General features: G+C 38.2%; 1 protein-coding gene across 1 annotated transcript; it reads right to left on the reverse strand.

The window, feature by feature from the left end:
• Window positions 1-1898: 1898 nt before the first annotated feature.
• LOC104076067 (asporin-like) lies at window positions 1899-11437 on the reverse strand. Its single transcript, XM_009576789.1, has 4 exons — window positions 11388-11437; window positions 10224-10368; window positions 4343-5244; window positions 1899-2346 (listed from the first exon to the last, which is right to left on the reverse strand). The coding sequence occupies exons 1-4, from the start codon at window positions 11435-11437 to the stop codon at window positions 1899-1901; spliced, it is 1545 nt and encodes a 514-aa protein (XP_009575084.1).
• Window positions 11438-17234: the final 5797 nt, after the last annotated feature.

Genomic DNA, 17234 nt, shown 5'->3' on the forward strand with positions numbered 1-17234 from the left:
GCGCCCGCAGCTGGCGCTGGCGATTGAAACGGGGGGCAAGCTGAACGGGCAGAGGCCGCCGGGCCTCGTGGGGGTCTTTGTTAAGTGGTTTGTTTCCCCCTCGAAGCAGGCTGCAGGCACAGCACGGGCATGGGACACGCACGCCCGCTGAGCATGCCCCCGCCGTGGCTCCGCCCCCCGACCCTGCGGCTCCTGGGGCTGTGACGGCCCGCAGGCCTGAAGGGACAAATCGCACCGCAGGCAAAAGACGGAGCAAGAACTAACAAGCCAGCCCTGTGCCGGATGGACGGGTGGGCTGAGATGACACGGAGGAATATTTGAAGTACTCTATTAAAAGAATCCGCCAATATAAAACGGAATGAAAAATGCTGTGGCATGAAAATACTTTGCTTGCTCAGAAAATAACTACTTCCCAGACTTCAAATACATTAGCCAACAAAAGAAACACAGTCAAACTGCTCGGCAGGCTTGTGCTGTTCCATAAATACTTAAATCTTTAGCTACCAAAAATTTGGGTAGCTGATGATATGTTAAAAAGTTAAAACGTAAAGAAAAATGAACTTGCATCTTTCTGTTCCAGTTGTATAGCTTAAATTGTTGGGTGCCTAAGAAACCCAAGTGTCAATTGCATTTGCGTAGGCAACATAACCAAATAGCTGCACTGTGACACCTGACAAAACAGCCTCCGTGAATGTGAGTGATTACTGTTACTGAATGCCAACAGAAGATAAAGAATAACAGAAACTGTTTGCTTTGAAAAGTAATTTGCTGGTGTTATTACTCCTCAGTTATCAGCTGAGATTTATGAACTGCCAGGAAACCCCTTAGATTACTGTTTGTAAGTCACTGGGTTTAGTGGTCTCGGTAATCCAATTTTGTTTAGTTTTCAAGCACTTTGGGAACTGCTTGATAAAATTTGTACATACATCAGAGTTGATGCATATACCATTAAGTCCTTTTTTTGCATGCAGAAGTCTAGAAGGTTCCTGCCAGGGAAGGGGGGCACGTGCAGTGTGTACCCCTACGTGAAGAACACCTAACCCAAAAGCATACACACAGCATCTTGAGCTATATTGTAGTCAATTAGCTATTCAGCTACCAAAATAAACTCTTCCAAAAACTTTGTCTCACTTGACCTTATCCTAATATTTGCCAGAGGTAGAGATCTGTTTCCTGAGAATCTCCCTCCTTCCATTTATGACAATAGAATCGGGTCAAATTGACCCCCGTGTTTTTATTCCTCACTATTAATTAACTTTGGAACTAGTATTAAATCTCATTAACCAGGACAGTGATTCTTCTGTTTGTTGCATTTGCTGTGATGAAGATGAGCCTTCTATGTTTTGCCTGGAGCTCAGCTAATTTAGTCTAATGTCATTTTAAATAGTCTACAGTAAATAAAAGAGGCAAATATTTTGGGAAAACTGAAATTCATTTTTCAAAAGCAAGAATCTCTGAATAATCCTGAGAAATTGCCCGCATCGGTGTAACTCTCCATCTCAAACTGCAGACCTGTGAGTTTAAATGTGTTGAATGCCAGACTCCTAGAAATAGTATCTTGTGGTATTGCAGGATTTTATTTATGTTTTTTTTATGCAACTATAAGAATGCTCTACTATAAAAAGGTCCACACAGCGTCACAGGCTGCTTTTCTAGGAGATAGCAATTGTATTCTTACTTCCCTCAAACTACATAGTACTAATGGCATAGAAAACCTACTTTTTTTTACGATTTTTAGTTTACAATGGCATCCTTTCTACCACCAGCTATTAAGACTTACAGTACAAATTAAAGAGGAAAAGATAATGGCAGACCAGCAGGCTGGTTGTCACTAGAGACGCTGGTGGTAGAGGGCAGCTCTGGACAACTTTAAGGTTCACCATAGATTAACCATGTGATTAATCTAATTCATAATCGTAGTAATCATCATCTGTGTTTACTCCAATGCTGGAGGCCTCATTGGGTTTCATTTTCTTTCTGTCCTCTTTGCCCCTTTCCGTGGAAGACAGATTATCTTCACACTGCTGCAGAATCTTTTTGGAAGACATCCAACTCTCTCCTCGGCTTTCTGCCGGCGCCGCGCACTGTCCTCCCCTGACATCCGTTCCTTTGGCCACCAGCGCTCTTCTGGTTCGGAGAAGGTCACAGGTGCAGTTCCAAGGGTTTCCATCTAAATACAGATGACGGAGACGAGGTAAATACTCTAAGACTTTGCGATCCAAGGCAGATATCTTGTTGTTCCGTAAATTTAGAACCTGAAGCTGTTTCAAGTCCTTCAGCTCTTGTTCTCCAACATCTTCTATGTCATTTCCCTTTAGATCCAATCTAGCAAGGGTGTCTGGAAGTCTGGATAAAAATAAAACAACACAAATGTGTTATGTTCATCCTATTGATTCTGTTTAAGTGGTATTTGGTGGTGGGTATTTGCCCAGGCACATCTGACATATTAAATAAAACTATCACTAACAAAAATGCTATCTTCTGCAAAAAAGATGCGGTCCTGAAATTTTCATGTCTTTTTTTTTTTGAGTTATAGGAATACTGTCTATGCACACATGAACCGTTTTCTGTAATTATTGCAGTTCTGACCTGTACTGACTGTGTTTCTGCAACTGAACTAAACAGCAATTTTAGTCCTACTGTACTATGAAGAAAGTTATATGTTCAATTGAATGTCAAGCTTAAAAATGCATTTTGTAGTCTTTAATGCCGTAAGTATGCCAATGACCAAATTATAGCAACATTAAAGACCAAAAGTTTAGGGAAACTTGGCAACACTGTTCTTTCAAGTCCTTCTTCTCTATCACCTCTTGGGGCAACCTGTTCCAGTGTTTCACGACCCAAATGAAGTGGATTATTTTCTTCTCAGAAGAAAACAAAAGAAGCTTTCTTTCTCCTCATTCCTCCTGAATAACTGCTAAGACCCCTTAACTGTGGCACATTAACTATATTTTTTAGCCTTTGACACTGGTGACTGAGTTCTCAGATAACTGAGAAGTAATCTCAGTTGTAAGAGTGTTACTTAGAAGTAATACTTTTATTTCTGTATATCCATGTGTACCTGGTGATCAGCAGACAATTAAATTAAATACATAAATTTTACATCTTGTCATTTTTTTCCCTCTTTTATGTTTACAGCCTCCCTTTGAAAGCTATATTCATTGCTGAGTTGTAAATAAGAGTCCCCAATATCTCCTTAAAAGCTGTACTGTTTAAAGGCTAATAGAGAACTTCTTCCTGTTAATTCTCTTGACTACGAAGGTTGTAAAATAAGATGGATTAGATAATACTAAAGTAACTAGAAAGCATTAAACATTCCTGTCAAGCTAGACTGAAATCAAATATTTATACACCATTAAATCACTTTCTGATTATAAAGCTGCTGCCAAAGAGATTAAAATGCTAAAGGACTTGATGCTAAACGAATTGAAATTTTACTGCATTATTTATTTGGGCTAGTTAAACCTGTCCACAAGCCATAAAAATAAAATTTAATAGTGCAGTTGTGTTGAAGAAGTTGATGTTAATAGAACTGCTTCGCTATTTTTATGCCATCTTATTGCACAGCTTTTTAAAATAATAAAATTGCCACTTTGTATCAGACCAGCCTCCATTTGGCTTAATATGCCATCTCTGATAATGGCCAGGACCAACACACAGATGAATGTGAGAGAACCTGTAAGCAGGGCATTAACGAACACAGTGTGCCCAAGGGATGTTTATTCTGTGCTCCTTTGACTAGAATTTTGCTTATAGCCTGAAGCCGGAGAGCTTATACGCATTCCAAATACTTCGTAATGTGTGAATTTAATGAAGTTGGGAATGCTAATATCCACTGAACAAGCACATTCTTTTTGATCAGACTCAGCTCCTGAAATCTTAATATTTTAGCAATAATAAACTCAGTGTGGGTTGGTAGAAACATCAGCTTTAAAATTGCTGTCTTTCCTTTTTATTGAATGCTCTATTAATTTTGTGTTATGGGAGAAGATAAATCTAAGCAGTAGTATAACTTCTCTGTAATCATTCTGTTATATTCTCCTAGCAGGTTCCTCTTATTTGTGTGCTAATTACACTAAGTAGTCTCACTTAGTGAGGGAGAGATGTGAAATGAGTAGATTCAGTGGGGGCCACAGATCTAATAAAAACAGCTCTACTTCTATGCTAAGACTACTTACGAGAGTGCTAATTAGTGCTAGGTATGGCAGTGGGTTTATGGTATGGATAGACTTCTACCATGACTGGGTCTGAATGCAAATTTTTTTCCAGTTTGGCACTCATTCTCATAATGTAAGGAAGGAGAGATGACACCTGGGAACCAGCTGTCCTCAGATTCACTTGCCTCAGCGGAATAGAAATGAGGAGATTCTGTTCCAGTGCCAGATTCGAAAGCTGCGCACAGTGCTGAAGAGCTCCTGCCTCAAACATGCTAACAGCGTTGTTGTCAAGAAACAAGTGCTTGAGGTCTTGTAGTCCTTGGAAGTCCTGCGCTGTCACCCTTTGAATCAGGTTATTGCTGCAGTCGAGCTTCTGCAATCTGCCGGGCAGCCTGAGTGGCATGGTGTGGAGCTGGTTCTTAGACAGCTCCAGTGTTGTTAAGTTAGGAAGAAGCTGGGCACCATCTACTGATGTTAGCTGATTTTCTGACAGGAAGAACTCAGACAGGTTTTCTAGGTGTTTCATGTCTCGAAGTCTTATTGTTTTGAGTTGATTTTTCTCTAATTTTAGTGACAGCAGAGATTTAGGTAGGTCAAGAGGCACTTTTGTCAGAAAGTTGCCACTTAAACTGAGAAACTGTAGATTTTGGAAAGATGCAAAGAAGTTGGTTGGGAACAAGTTCAGTTTATTATCAGCCATGCTCAGATACTTCAGCCTGGGAAGCTTAAGTGGTGCAGACACAGATTCCATGTTGTTGCCATCCAGAATCAGACTCTGTAAATTGCAAAGGGAAGAAAATGCACTCGGAGGCAGAGTTGCAATGAAGTTGTTCCGAATATCGAGCACTCTTAGTTTCATCAAACCTTCAAAATCAGACGCATGCAGAGTGTTGATGGAGTTATCAGCGAGTTTTAAAATTTCAAGGCCAGATGGAAGGAAGGTAGGTATTTGTGTTAGCTGATTTTTGTAGAGTTCCAGGGACTTCAAGGTGCTCAGAGCTTTGAAAGTGTTGTTTTCTATTGATTCTGTGCCACTGCACGACAGGACCAGCTCTTCAAGGGCTGACATTCTCCTGAAGTCAGTAATCTTAAAGAGAAAAAAATAATTCATATGATAGTACACCATCTATTTATGGATCTCTTCACTGGTTACTTCTTCTGGATGCTCTCACAATTGCTAATATATATCAGGAAACTACATATTTAGAATGAGAAACTAAGAGAAATGGTAATGATAGAGGTGTTACTATAGGTACCTGCGGTTTGCCAGTATTTACTTACATTTCTATAATTTTGTTGTTTATCGCCATATTGTGTCTGGTTTTGAGCAAACACACAGGTTTGAAGAAGGAATATTCCTTTTATTTCTGCCTGGTGGATAGCCTATGTAAAATGGAGAGCTAATATCACCAGTGGCAGAAATCTTTGCAGAGAGTAGATGGTTGTTAATGTTCACTGCGCCCAACGGAGCTTGCGGGAGCAGTTTTGAGTTCATCATGCAGCCGTTTCCGTATATCAGCAGTATTGGCACTGCAGCGTGTATTCCCCAGAGGAAGTACACATAGATATCATCACATCTCCCTGCTATAAAGTTTTGGCAGGAAACTAAAATCCGACGCTTGTGTTTCTTCTCTGCCCCCACTATCTCTCCTTTTCTTTAAAGTAAAAAACTCGCATATTAAGATGACCAAACCAAAAGCGTCAGATCAGCTTGGTCTGAAAATCACCTCTGCGGAACAGATTGCCTTTACAGGAACTTAGTTTTTGTTAGTTGGCAATAAACAGATGCTTTGCAGTGGTAAATGGAACTTAGATGTTGACTGTGACTATAATATACAGAGGCATACTAATTGTTTCATTATTTTTCTGCTCTGATGGAACCTGTTTATTTACAAAGCTTGCCACCTTGTGTCTCAAGTTAAGAAGCAAACTTAAGTGAATCTGGCAGTTTCCTCCAAGCTGAGATATGAGGAAGCATGCAATGAGGGTGAACCCGGGAGTTGTCCAAGCACACCAGTTGCTTAAACAGTAGTTTTCTGAAATTATCAGAGATGCTGCCCAGGTGCTTGATTTTTAAAAATTCATTTATGTGGGAATCACAGAAAGCTCAGAGCAAGATGAGCAGAGAGGGTGGGAAGGAGTGTCCTCATCCATGGGGGAGGTGGGAAGGAGTGTCCTCATCCATGGGGGAGGTGGGAAGGAGTGTCCTCATCCATTTTCCCTTCCCATGTCCAATAAACATCTCACTACAGGTCTCAGGAGTACCACATCAGTAAGAGATGTTAAACTAACACTATAGTCTTCATGCTATTTCCCCCAGGGCTTAGCAGCTACCAGCACATTTTACTCTCATTGAGAGAAGCTGTAAAACATGTTCTACAGCATAACCCCTCATCCCAGTCAGGAATCTCCACAGAAGGCAGTACAAGTCCTTTTGCAGCGCAGGTACTGGGTAGTAATTTTGTTCTATGATCTTGGTTGAATACATTTGGCTATCATACTTGCATATGTGAAATCAGCTTATAAAGGTGACTGTTAAAAGATTCCTTCCACCTTCATTTATCCAACTCTTGCATGTTTTTGGGTTGTATCTCTTTACCTTAGCTACAAACTCTGCATTTTAACTTCCGTTAAAATTAGAGCCCACACAGCTCTGAAAGAAGAGTCAGATTTCATTTTGTTTTGGTATCCTTCGTTGTCACTACCTTCTGATTACATTTATTCAGTCTTTTAAAGTCATTTCCGAGCATTGCAAAATTTGATGCAGTTAGTGAGAAAGTATAGATATGGAACCTCTATTGATGCAGGTTTCTCCATCAATTACATTTAAGTTCAATGAGGGAATGTACCTCCATAAGAAATATTATATTCTCAACAAAGTTGAGACAAATAACAAAGTTGTCCATTTTCTATTTTTTCTATAAATGCAGTTTTGTAATATATATATATTGCTATATAGCAATTACAGAATTGCATGTCCAGTTTTGGTCACGATTAGGAGGCTAATCTTGCAAAGCTTTACCATGAGAAGTCCCATAGGAATGAACTGCATTGCTCAAGAGCAGAAAAACATAGTCATATGTAAGTGATAAAACAGTCTTAAGGAAATTGAAACAAATGTGAACCTTCATAAGTTCAACACATTTTCTCCTATAAGTTCAAAAGCAGTATTTCCTGCTTTTCCTCAGTTGATTGCTGCATGTCTCTAAGAGGCTTAATTTTCATCTTATTAAGAGACGGAGAGCTACGTGAAGGTCAATGTACAGACATTCATTCTGTAATGATGTTAGGCTTCTTAATGTGGATTATTGTAATTTCTGTTTTCCACCTATTTGGTGTGCTTTGCCAGGCTTTGTGACGGTGCTGTTTTGAGACTTAAACATTTATCCATGCTGTTACAAACCACCTAGTCTTTCCAATATGAATCAAGACATATTTGAAAGCCTATCAGCTCTCTTTTTACTACAAAGTGATGTTTTATTCTCTAACTGGACTGTCTGTAAAGTGATACTAATACAGTTTTACATTTTAAAAAGTAGATCTCCTGAAAATGGATATAAGATGCTGTTATTTTAATAGAAACATTTTAATAATTTTGTCATTTTTTAATGACATTTTTTTTGCTTTTAGAATTTTTGTGAACTGGGATTTGTTATAAGCAGTTTCTTAAACCAGTGCCCTATTGTGGGGGCCAGATAAACAATTTTCTTTTAGCAGATAAAACCCCACATATTAATATAGTTAGAAATAAACTAAATCTTAAAGTGAGAGTAAACAGGTTATAGTTGGCCTTCAAATCAAGGAGGAGGCAGAAATTATTGAAAAAAAGATGCTAAAAATAATCTAGTTTTGTTATTATGAAGTCGGTTTATAACAAACCCCAGTTTGTAAAAATACCAAAAGCAAAAATCCCAGCCAGTGTTTTCAATGATGATCAACCCTGTCAGAACAAATACAAAGTTGATCTGGGTAAAAAAGATCTACCTTTTTTTCTTGTTTTTCTTCAAAACATACTGTATTTAGCATACAAACTTATCTTCTTTTCTTTTTCATTTCTTTACAATTTTAATAATAACCAATGCAAAGTAATGTCCAAAAGTAACTGGTGCTCTGTTTGAAACAATATTTGTTTATTCTTCTGAGGCGGCTAATTGCCAAACCATAGTATATATGAATGCTTACATATAAAAGTCTCTTGGAGGTCAGCTGTGGAAAGTCTAGGCTTCCATTCAACTTCTTTTTGAAAATACGTTATTTTCTCTAAGATTAGGTAAATGAAGAACTTTAAAAAACAAAACCCAAAAAACCCCTATAAAGTTCTTTTAGTGTTTCCAGACATGTACTTCACAAGCAGAAATCAAAACTTGATTCTACAAGCACTATGATATGTGCCAGTGGAATTGCTCAGCTGTGTAAAATTAAGCACATGTATTGATGATGTCAAGACCTCAGAAGCATAATCTGTTGCACAGAGAGAAAAGTGAAAAATTTATTCACAGACCCAGTCTAATCTTAAGGAAAGAATCTACATAACTACAGGCAGGTAGCATGAAAGGACTTACTTCCTTTCAGTGCAAAGTCAGTAGTAGAAGTAAGGCATACTGATCGCTCAGTTGAATTAATGTATAAAGTGAAAAACTGTCTCCTTAGATGGTTTCACACAGTTTGTTCTGACCAGTCATAAAACATTTATTCCACTACTCTATTCACTTGTATCCAACATTTAAATGCTTTATAACACCTGTCTTTTGCTCTAGTCAGAACCCAAGGCCACTTTACTAGTTACTGAGGAGTACTTGACAGGTATTGGCACTAGCCTAAGAAAGGAAAAATGGCTCATCTTCCTTATCTTGGAAAGAAAATAGTCAGGGGTTTTTTGCACAGAAAATGTATTTCCTAATAAAGAATTCATTTGACAGATCTTTTGTTTAAAACTAGAGCACATCAATATAGCTAAATCACACCAATGAACTTTGACTCCTGCAGATATGGGAGCTAAAACAAGAAAACTGAGAGGTATTAGTAGCGGCTAAAAGAGAAGTAAACTCTTTCTCATGGTAAATTGTAAAATTACTGACTATTTCTCAGTGGGCAGCAGGTATCCCAGATGCTGCTCTAAGCTGCCTTCTAGCCTATTTCGTTCAAGCCTGAGAGCAAAATCAAAGATGCATTTCAGAGCAGTTAAAGTTACATTATTTGCAAGAGGACACCATATTTGAGAGAAAATGTATCTCTTTTGAATCAAACATTTCTTATTATTTGTAGTAAATTGATACACAGCAAGCACGTATAATACAGGTGGTTGTATTTCCCTCATGCCTATCTATAGAAGTTGAATTTATTAAATAAATATATTACAGTGTAGGAAACAGAGATGCACTGTTCCAGAGTGCAGTGCAAAATGAGCATAAACTGATCATGCCTTTAATGATGTGATCCAGTGATGCCCCAAGAAACCCAGAATAAACTTTTTTAATAACACAAATAGCTGGCAGCTTCAGTTAGAAGCTGCTATTGTTTATATGAGTTATGAGATAGATTATTGCTTTTAGAAACATCTCATGCTCTGCCTTAGACTCTAACTTAACTTACTCCCTCCGCCACAGCAGTTGTACCTGAAACTTGCAACTCAAGAAGGGGAAAAGAACTTCAGTTTCACTCATAAGGGAAATGATTCTAGCTACATAAAACCTCTCAATTTACTGTGAAAAAGTATTATATTGTATCAAAAGTAGCAAAAGCTTTTAAAAAGTTAAAAAATTACTCTGGAAGTCAATAGTTGTTTGGCTCCTAGTTGTAAATTACTATTTCTGGAGTTGTATACAAAATACCGTTGTGGCAGCATGAACTGGTGCTCAGAGACTGCAGGATAATGAAAACAGTATAGGAATATATTTACATATCCTTAAAAAGTAAGGAAAAATAAAACCAGATCTGGCAGCATTTCATCAGTTTTGAGAATGTGGAGTAAGATTCTACCTTCACTTGAAAGCCACCACCATCTGGGAAGCACAACTTTCAGTTACAGTGCACTACAGAAAGTATTTTTACTGGATTTTTTCCTACCTGGAGTTGTTTAATTTTGCTGTGACTGATGTAGAGTTTCCTGGTGGTAAAAGGAATCTCTCTGGGGATCTCCGTAGCTCTGTAGCATTGCACTGACTGGGCAGGGTCACAGCTGCATCTTCTTGGGCAAGTGGTACTTAGACCACTGTGAAAAGAAAAGACGACGACTAAAAGGTAAGATAAATACATCTTCCAAAACAGGAGCTCTGAAATTGTCTCAGCAACATACAGCTTGAATTAAGCACCGAAGTCCTTTTATACCATGAAATCTGATAAAAGGATATTATGACTGTGTATTTTATCCCAGTGAAAAAACAGCAAAAACAATACCGTAATTTGCCTGGGTTAAAATGTTGGCAGGCATTACAAAGAGTGAGAAACTTAAACAGTGATAAGGTGCCTTTACATTTGTAGGTATGTGAAATTAGTGTTATTTATTACCTGACATCTAATCTGCAAACATCCATATTATCTCCAGTTTCCTAGTTTAGTTAAATGTGACACCACAGAATTAGTGGAGAAAAGATAAAGAGCTGTTTTATAGTGGGGCTGTAAAACCTTTGTATCTTCTGTGACCCAGTATTAGAAACAGCAAAAACACAACTGCAGCCAACACCAAAGCTTTTTCACTCTTCCTTTTGCATTATTCAGACCCCCAAAACCTGCCAAAACTCAAGCAGCTATTATTTTAAAGCTGAAATATTCTATTCACTTTCTGAATATCTGTGGTACAGCTGAGTGCTGCTGGTTGGTACATATTTTTTAAAGATTGGACAAAAATCTAAGTTACCTGTGTTTCTGTAATTCCCATAAATCAAGGTTTAATTATTCTTGTATTTGAAAATTACAAATGTGAAATGCTTGAAAGCATTTAGTATAAATCAAGTGGTAGACGATCAATAAGACCTATTTAGCCCATGACAGATGGAGAACACTAAGGTTCCCCTCAGAGTTTTCTCTCTACTTATTAGTGCTTCTCTCACGTATCTACTAGCTGTGCCAGCTAGAGGTGTAAAGTTCTGAAAGGCTTACAGTTTGGCTTGTGATCATTTTACGAACTTTCTATGCATTGTTTTTTTCCTTTGTACTCAGCAATTTACAACAAAACCAGTGTACTTAGGAAACCTTTGTATCTTATCATACTGATCTGCTTTGCACTGTTACCTGCTTCCTTCCATCCTCTCTGCCATATTTTCAGTAGTAGCTAATCCCATTCCTTGAATGCAGAACTAGGCCAGTTATTTTTCCAAGCAGAAGATGATGTCAAGTTGATTTGACAAATGGATAACTGAACTGGGGACTGTCCTTGATGGGAATGCCTATTGGATGCAGTTGGGTTTACACTGGACAATTGCCATATTCCCTCCTGGAGATCCTTCTGTCTCCTTAATCCCCTACGTTCAATTACGGAACTGCAACCCAGCATCTGCTAAACTAAACAGCAAGAGCAGAAACCTTTTCCTAAAACAGCCTGTCAAATTGGCATGTTTAACAAGCCACACAGAAAAATCCTGCCTGATTTATGCCATAGTGATTAACTGAGCAAAAATGAGTGGGTGACCAGGATTAGCAATGGTGCTTTAAAAAAAATATTTTAACGAATCTTGATCTAGGGTTTGCACCTGGTTTGTGGTTTCGCTTTTCTTTTTTTCTAAAAGAGTCAAAGTACCCAGGCAAAAGTGTAAAACCTTTCTGCAAACTGACAGCTATTTGTGTTACATTTTAGCATGCCCTGGAATAGTCTTTGATCCCGGTCTTCCACTGAGCTCACTAAGACAATAATGCTCAGGATTTTATGTAGGTATTTGTGTTCTCAAAAATATCATCAAAAAGCAAATGCTTTTTGCTCAAGGAGGGTCAAAAGAAATGCAGATCAAACCCTACGGTTTGCAGTTTAGAGCTCTGGAATACTGCCAAGTCAGTCTGAGAACCATATATTGCATCCTTCCCTATTTTGTAAATTGTAAGTCACTAAGCAGATGTTAGAATTCACAGCTGTAGTTACAAGGTAACGCCAGAGTAAGGTGCAATATTCTTGGCTTTTCACATTTTTAAGTAATATCTATACCCTTGATCTTTTCAAACTAATGAAAGGAAACTTTATTGGTTTTATAGTTCATTTATGTGATATTAATAACAATGATTTAATCAAGAATTATATTATGTATCTATTAATTTCTGCTTTCAGCAGCTAGGTATTTTAAAGTGATAGCTATGAAAGATGATCCTATTATATCTGTTTTGTACAAATTCTGACATGCATCCACCAGAGCCGACACCTTTGCTTTTGCACAAAACTATGACGTGTGGGTTTTTTACTGGTTCGAGGAGACCTAATGGCAACAGAACCGACAAAGAGTCACAGGACTGTATGAGCGTAAGCCTAGCGGGAATATGTGAGCTACGCAAAAAAAAAAGGTGAGTAAACATTCCAGGATCTCCATTGTGGAAGCAGCATTGCTGGCCCTTGAGTTGCACAGCTTCGCAGGGGAATGTTAAGAAAGTCAATCGCTGGTGGCCATTTCCTGCCAGCAGTTTTTATGTAAACTCTCCACACTTTTCAATGGGGATTCCTGTGTGGGACTAATGGCATGATATTCCCCTCCGTCATTTCTCTGTCAGAAAGAATGAAAGATGACACCTGTAACCAAAGGTAAACACTTCAGATCAAAACCTGCTAAACCCAAAGTCCGTGTCAGAATCTTTTGTGTTGTTGGCATTTAATATGGACATTGGTTATAGAGTATTATGGCAAAGTAGTAGAATATATTGGACAAATTTGGATAAAACATGAGCTTGACTTGATGGAAATTAGAAGATCTTTCAGGATTGCTGCTTTTATTTCAGATCTGAAGAAGGGCTTATAAAGGCCTATAAAGTTTGGGGTTTTTTTCCAAATATATCAGTTAGTCTAATGAAAATATTATCTTTTTGTACAAGCCTTGCCTCATACAAGGTTTCAGCATCTACAGTACTGGTGTTTGGGCCTTTTCTTTCTTCACCAAAGTCAGAGGTTTGACAAAAGCACACATAGTATGTCAGACATAATTTTTTAACCTAGGATTACATTTAGAAAATCACAAAAAAGTAAGATGACATTAAAATTAGAAGAATGAGTCTGCAAAACTCTAGTTACGGAGCATTTAGAAATGTCTGAGTTAAGACAGCCCATAAAACCTGAAGGTGGATCCCCTGTAACGTACATGGTAGCACAGATCACACAGGAGAAGATGCAGTCTTATCACAAAAAACATGGAGAAGCTGAACTCTTACAGTCGGGGAAGGCTCTTACAGTCTTCCCTTACAGTCTGAACTCTTACAGTCTTCCCTGTCTATGGGAAGGACAAATTGCAGGACAAGATCAGCTTAGGGCCTGCAGGGGGCATGGGTAGGAGTTTGGTCCCTGAGGGATGTCACAAGCACAAGCAGTTTGGCAACTACGAGCTGCTAAGTGATGGCGTATGCTCTAAAGAATCCTTGGCATATTTAGCTGCCATATGCTATCAAGTGCCTGCCACTGAGTACGTGTGAATTTATAATTATTTTTTGCTGGAGGTTTTTAACTTGGATTTGGATCAGTTTTTCATAGAGATAACAAATGGCATTTGTCTGCTGCAAAGGTTACCTCCAATCAAGCACTTCTCTCCAGGGTGGATCGGGCTGCTAAGGGAAACAATCATAACGTTCTTTTTAAAAACATTATGCGTCCCTTAATCATCTGCTGAGTAATATGAACTGCTTTACAGAAATGTTTCTTAAAAAAAGAGCCTCAGAGGGTTACACTGAATCAAGAACGTCAGCCTAGGTGCATTGTAGGCAAATTAATGATATCTCATTAAGATAAGGATTATGAACTTATCAAAAGTGATTTTGTGTTTTATTCCTACAAAATAAAACTGCAAGTAGAGCTTCACAAAAACAGAGGCCTGTCTGAAAATGATGTCTCAATCTTCTCCATAAGCCAAGAATTTTGTGGAGATATTTTTTATCCACTTTCATAGTATGTGGAGAACATGCTTTCTGACTCCAGGCAAGGTCATCTTCATACAGTGGAAACAGTTGCTGGATGACTTAAAGCAGATTTTTCCTCTGCACAGTAAGTAAGCTAGGTTTCCTTTTCTTCCTCCACGCTTGCTACGTAGAGGAGATGAAAGTGATAACCCCTTAGGAATTTCTCACAATTCACCTGTCTGTGGCACGTTTGCTTTCCAGAGGAACTAGCACAGTGAAACCTGTTGAAAAGTAATGAAACTTTGTTAAATAAAAATTCATATATTGAGGAGTTTTCATCATTGCCAGTTTTATGATAGTGCTGAGGGATGCCAACCAAGATCAGATGAATCTGGGGCAGGCACCACACAAACAAAAATAAGCAGCACCCACATGGAGGAGGTCAGTTTAAATCATTTCATACACATATGCCACTAATGCTGCTGTAATTGGCCTTCAAAGTATTGTTGCTAATGGTATCCACTTGATTGAGAACTGTTATTCATTAATAACTGAGCCACCGAGAGCAGGGCCCATGAAGCCACGGATTATGGTATGGTATGATGACAGTTTTCTAGTAATGGTATTCTGAGTTAGTCCCAAAAGGAATGAAGAGGAGAAAATAAAGAGGGCAGATATCATGGCTGAATCCATTCTCAACCTAGAATTTAAACACATGGGTCTTTTGTATCTGAACATTTATGTAAGATCTGTAATTAACCTATGTGAGACTGTGACTCTTGCCGCACCACCAGTTGGATGGATCATCCAGTTGATACTGGAACCATAAGAATTCTGTTCCTAGTGTTTTGCACACACAAAAGTGGTTCAGGTCAGTAGTTAACAACCTGTGAGGGCTTCTCAGAGTCCTGTATGAAGCGAGCTAGTCCTGGCCCTTCCCTTTCCTGTAGGTGTCTTTAGCCTTTAAGAGCAGCCTGCTAGTGACTGCACATCCAACAGAACCAGAATGGAGCTTAACTGGTAAAAACGGTCTACTGTTCAAATTGCAAGGCACAGTTTCAACAAGATGAGGACTCTGAAACAGCAGTTTTCGAAATTATACCCACTGTGTGCACAACAAGAGGGTTTCATTCTTCCACGCTATAAAAGCTGAACATTTTTGGCACGTATTTTATTCATTTTAAAAAAGAAAACAGAAATTCAGAATGAGAATAGTTAAGCATAAGTGTATAGGTAGAAATAAGCATGGGAATAAGACCACAATAAGCACTGTAAAAAAGAAAAGCTAGTGCGAAGAAGGACTTGTGGAAGTTGTCTTGTGTATAAGGAGACAAACAAGGAGTGAATGTTCCCTCAAAATAGTAGTTACACCCATGGACTCACTGCATGGACTGTAAAAGGCAGCCAACTATCAACTCTCTAGGCCTGCAAGGCAGGAATCACCTGAAATGTAAAAAACCTAAAAAGTCTGGGTTCTGTTAGCAGAAATTTTCTGTAATGACAACTGAAGATGTATGTCCCTTTAAGGATCAGTGCGGATGGATAATTTCCTCCTCTCTAACATGCTTTAGAAAGGCACATTCTAATAATCTAGTCTAACTCCTTTTTTAGAATATGAAAATCTTGCTTTATCATTTCAATTTTCTCCCGTACTTTGAGACTGCAAGATATTCTTTGTTTTCTCTCCGTTTTCCCTTTGGTGTCCCCACTTGTGACTGTACAACCACCCACACAATCAAACACCCACACTCAAGATGCTTCAGCGCTAACCACACAGAAGGTGGCCTTGACATGTGCACACGCTGCAGCCTGGCACGCACAGCTGGGCAGCTGCAATTACAGAAGTTTCCAGGTGAACTGAACCCGCATGTGCAAACACATGTGTTTATATTGTAAATTCTTTGTGCAGAGGCTAGGTCTAACCAGAGGTTTGTAGAGTAACTCTCACAACACTTTCCCAGTCTTGGCATGGACACTAGATACCAAATATACAGCAGCAGTCATGTCGATCAAAGTATTACTTTTTTTTTTTCCTTTTGATTTGGGTATTACTTTGCTTTGTTTTGTATGAAAATGTGTCCTCCTCATGCTTAAGGTCATTCACGCTTTAAACACAAAGTAAGTTTTCAGATAATTTATCAAGTACTCCAGTAATCAGTTAAAGTACGTAGATTTAAATTTATAAAGTACTGTTTGTACTCAAATGTACTTAATAGCAGAGTAACACAGACACCTCACATTCTCTACACTCTATCTTGTCTAGAATAATTGAAATTATGTACATAAATTATATGTGAAGAAATTAGCTAATGATTAGCTTCACCAGCTCTTCCACATGATAGATAAGGTCAAATGAGCAGATCAGGAAACTTTCAGTGAAGTCCTTTTGACGTTAAAAGTATTCACCAAATTTAAATTCTTCTTGACATACAACTTGCTGCAACTATTTGATTGTTAGAAATGTCTCTTGGGTGTAGAAAGGATTCTTACTCTAGACCAGTTGACTCAAACTACCGCTGTTCTTTAAATGTTCTTCAGTCATTTTGTTGATGTTATCAGGGTAGAGTATACTACAGTTTACTTTAAATCGATTTAATCTAATTGAAGGCCAAAATTACTAACCTCTCCTAGGTTCAATTCCATAAATACTGCACACCTTGCTTACAGAACTATCTGGGGGCTTTTGGGAGGCATTTCAAGGGTAACTGGAATTGATCAGAATTTTCTAGGGGACCTACAAGTATAGTTTTGATATAATTAAAATACTCATTATTCATTATTACCCTTGTATCAGTGATATCTGCTTTTAATTTCAACCCCTTTTTTACACAGTATTTCTGGTGAGGAATATAAATAGTACCTAATGATAACTACATTTACTAAGATTTGGTGTCACAACCGCAAATTTTCATAATTTTTCTTAATGAGCATTCCTTCTCATTTATTGATAGTCCAGCAAGTATTAGACAGATACTACGCTGCCGGTAGGCTTCTAAAAGAATTGTATTTGAGAAGCTAATCTTTGAGTGGAATAAGCAGAGACAAAACCTTTTTTGACTT

This window comes from Fulmarus glacialis, unplaced genomic scaffold (assembly GCF_000690835.1).
Source record: "Fulmarus glacialis isolate BGI_N327 unplaced genomic scaffold, ASM69083v1 scaffold35944, whole genome shotgun sequence".
Taxonomy (NCBI): domain Eukaryota; kingdom Metazoa; phylum Chordata; class Aves; order Procellariiformes; family Procellariidae; genus Fulmarus; species Fulmarus glacialis.

What these genes read in the sequence shown, in the direction of transcription:
- LOC104076067 (XM_009576789.1), bottom strand. Translation starts at nt 11,437, where the DNA reads ATGGGATTAGCTACTACTGAAAATATGGCAGAGAGGATGGAAGGAAGC. An exon ending in GAGAGGATGGAAGGAAGCAG is followed by an intron (nt 10,369 to 11,387) that starts GTAACAGTGCAA and finishes TTCTTTTCACAG; the next exon opens with TGGTCTAAGTACCACTTGCC. An exon ending in CTCATTTCTATTCCGCTGAG is followed by an intron (nt 2,347 to 4,342) that starts GCAAGTGAATCT and finishes ATTTTTATCCAG; the next exon opens with ACTTCCAGACACCCTTGCTA.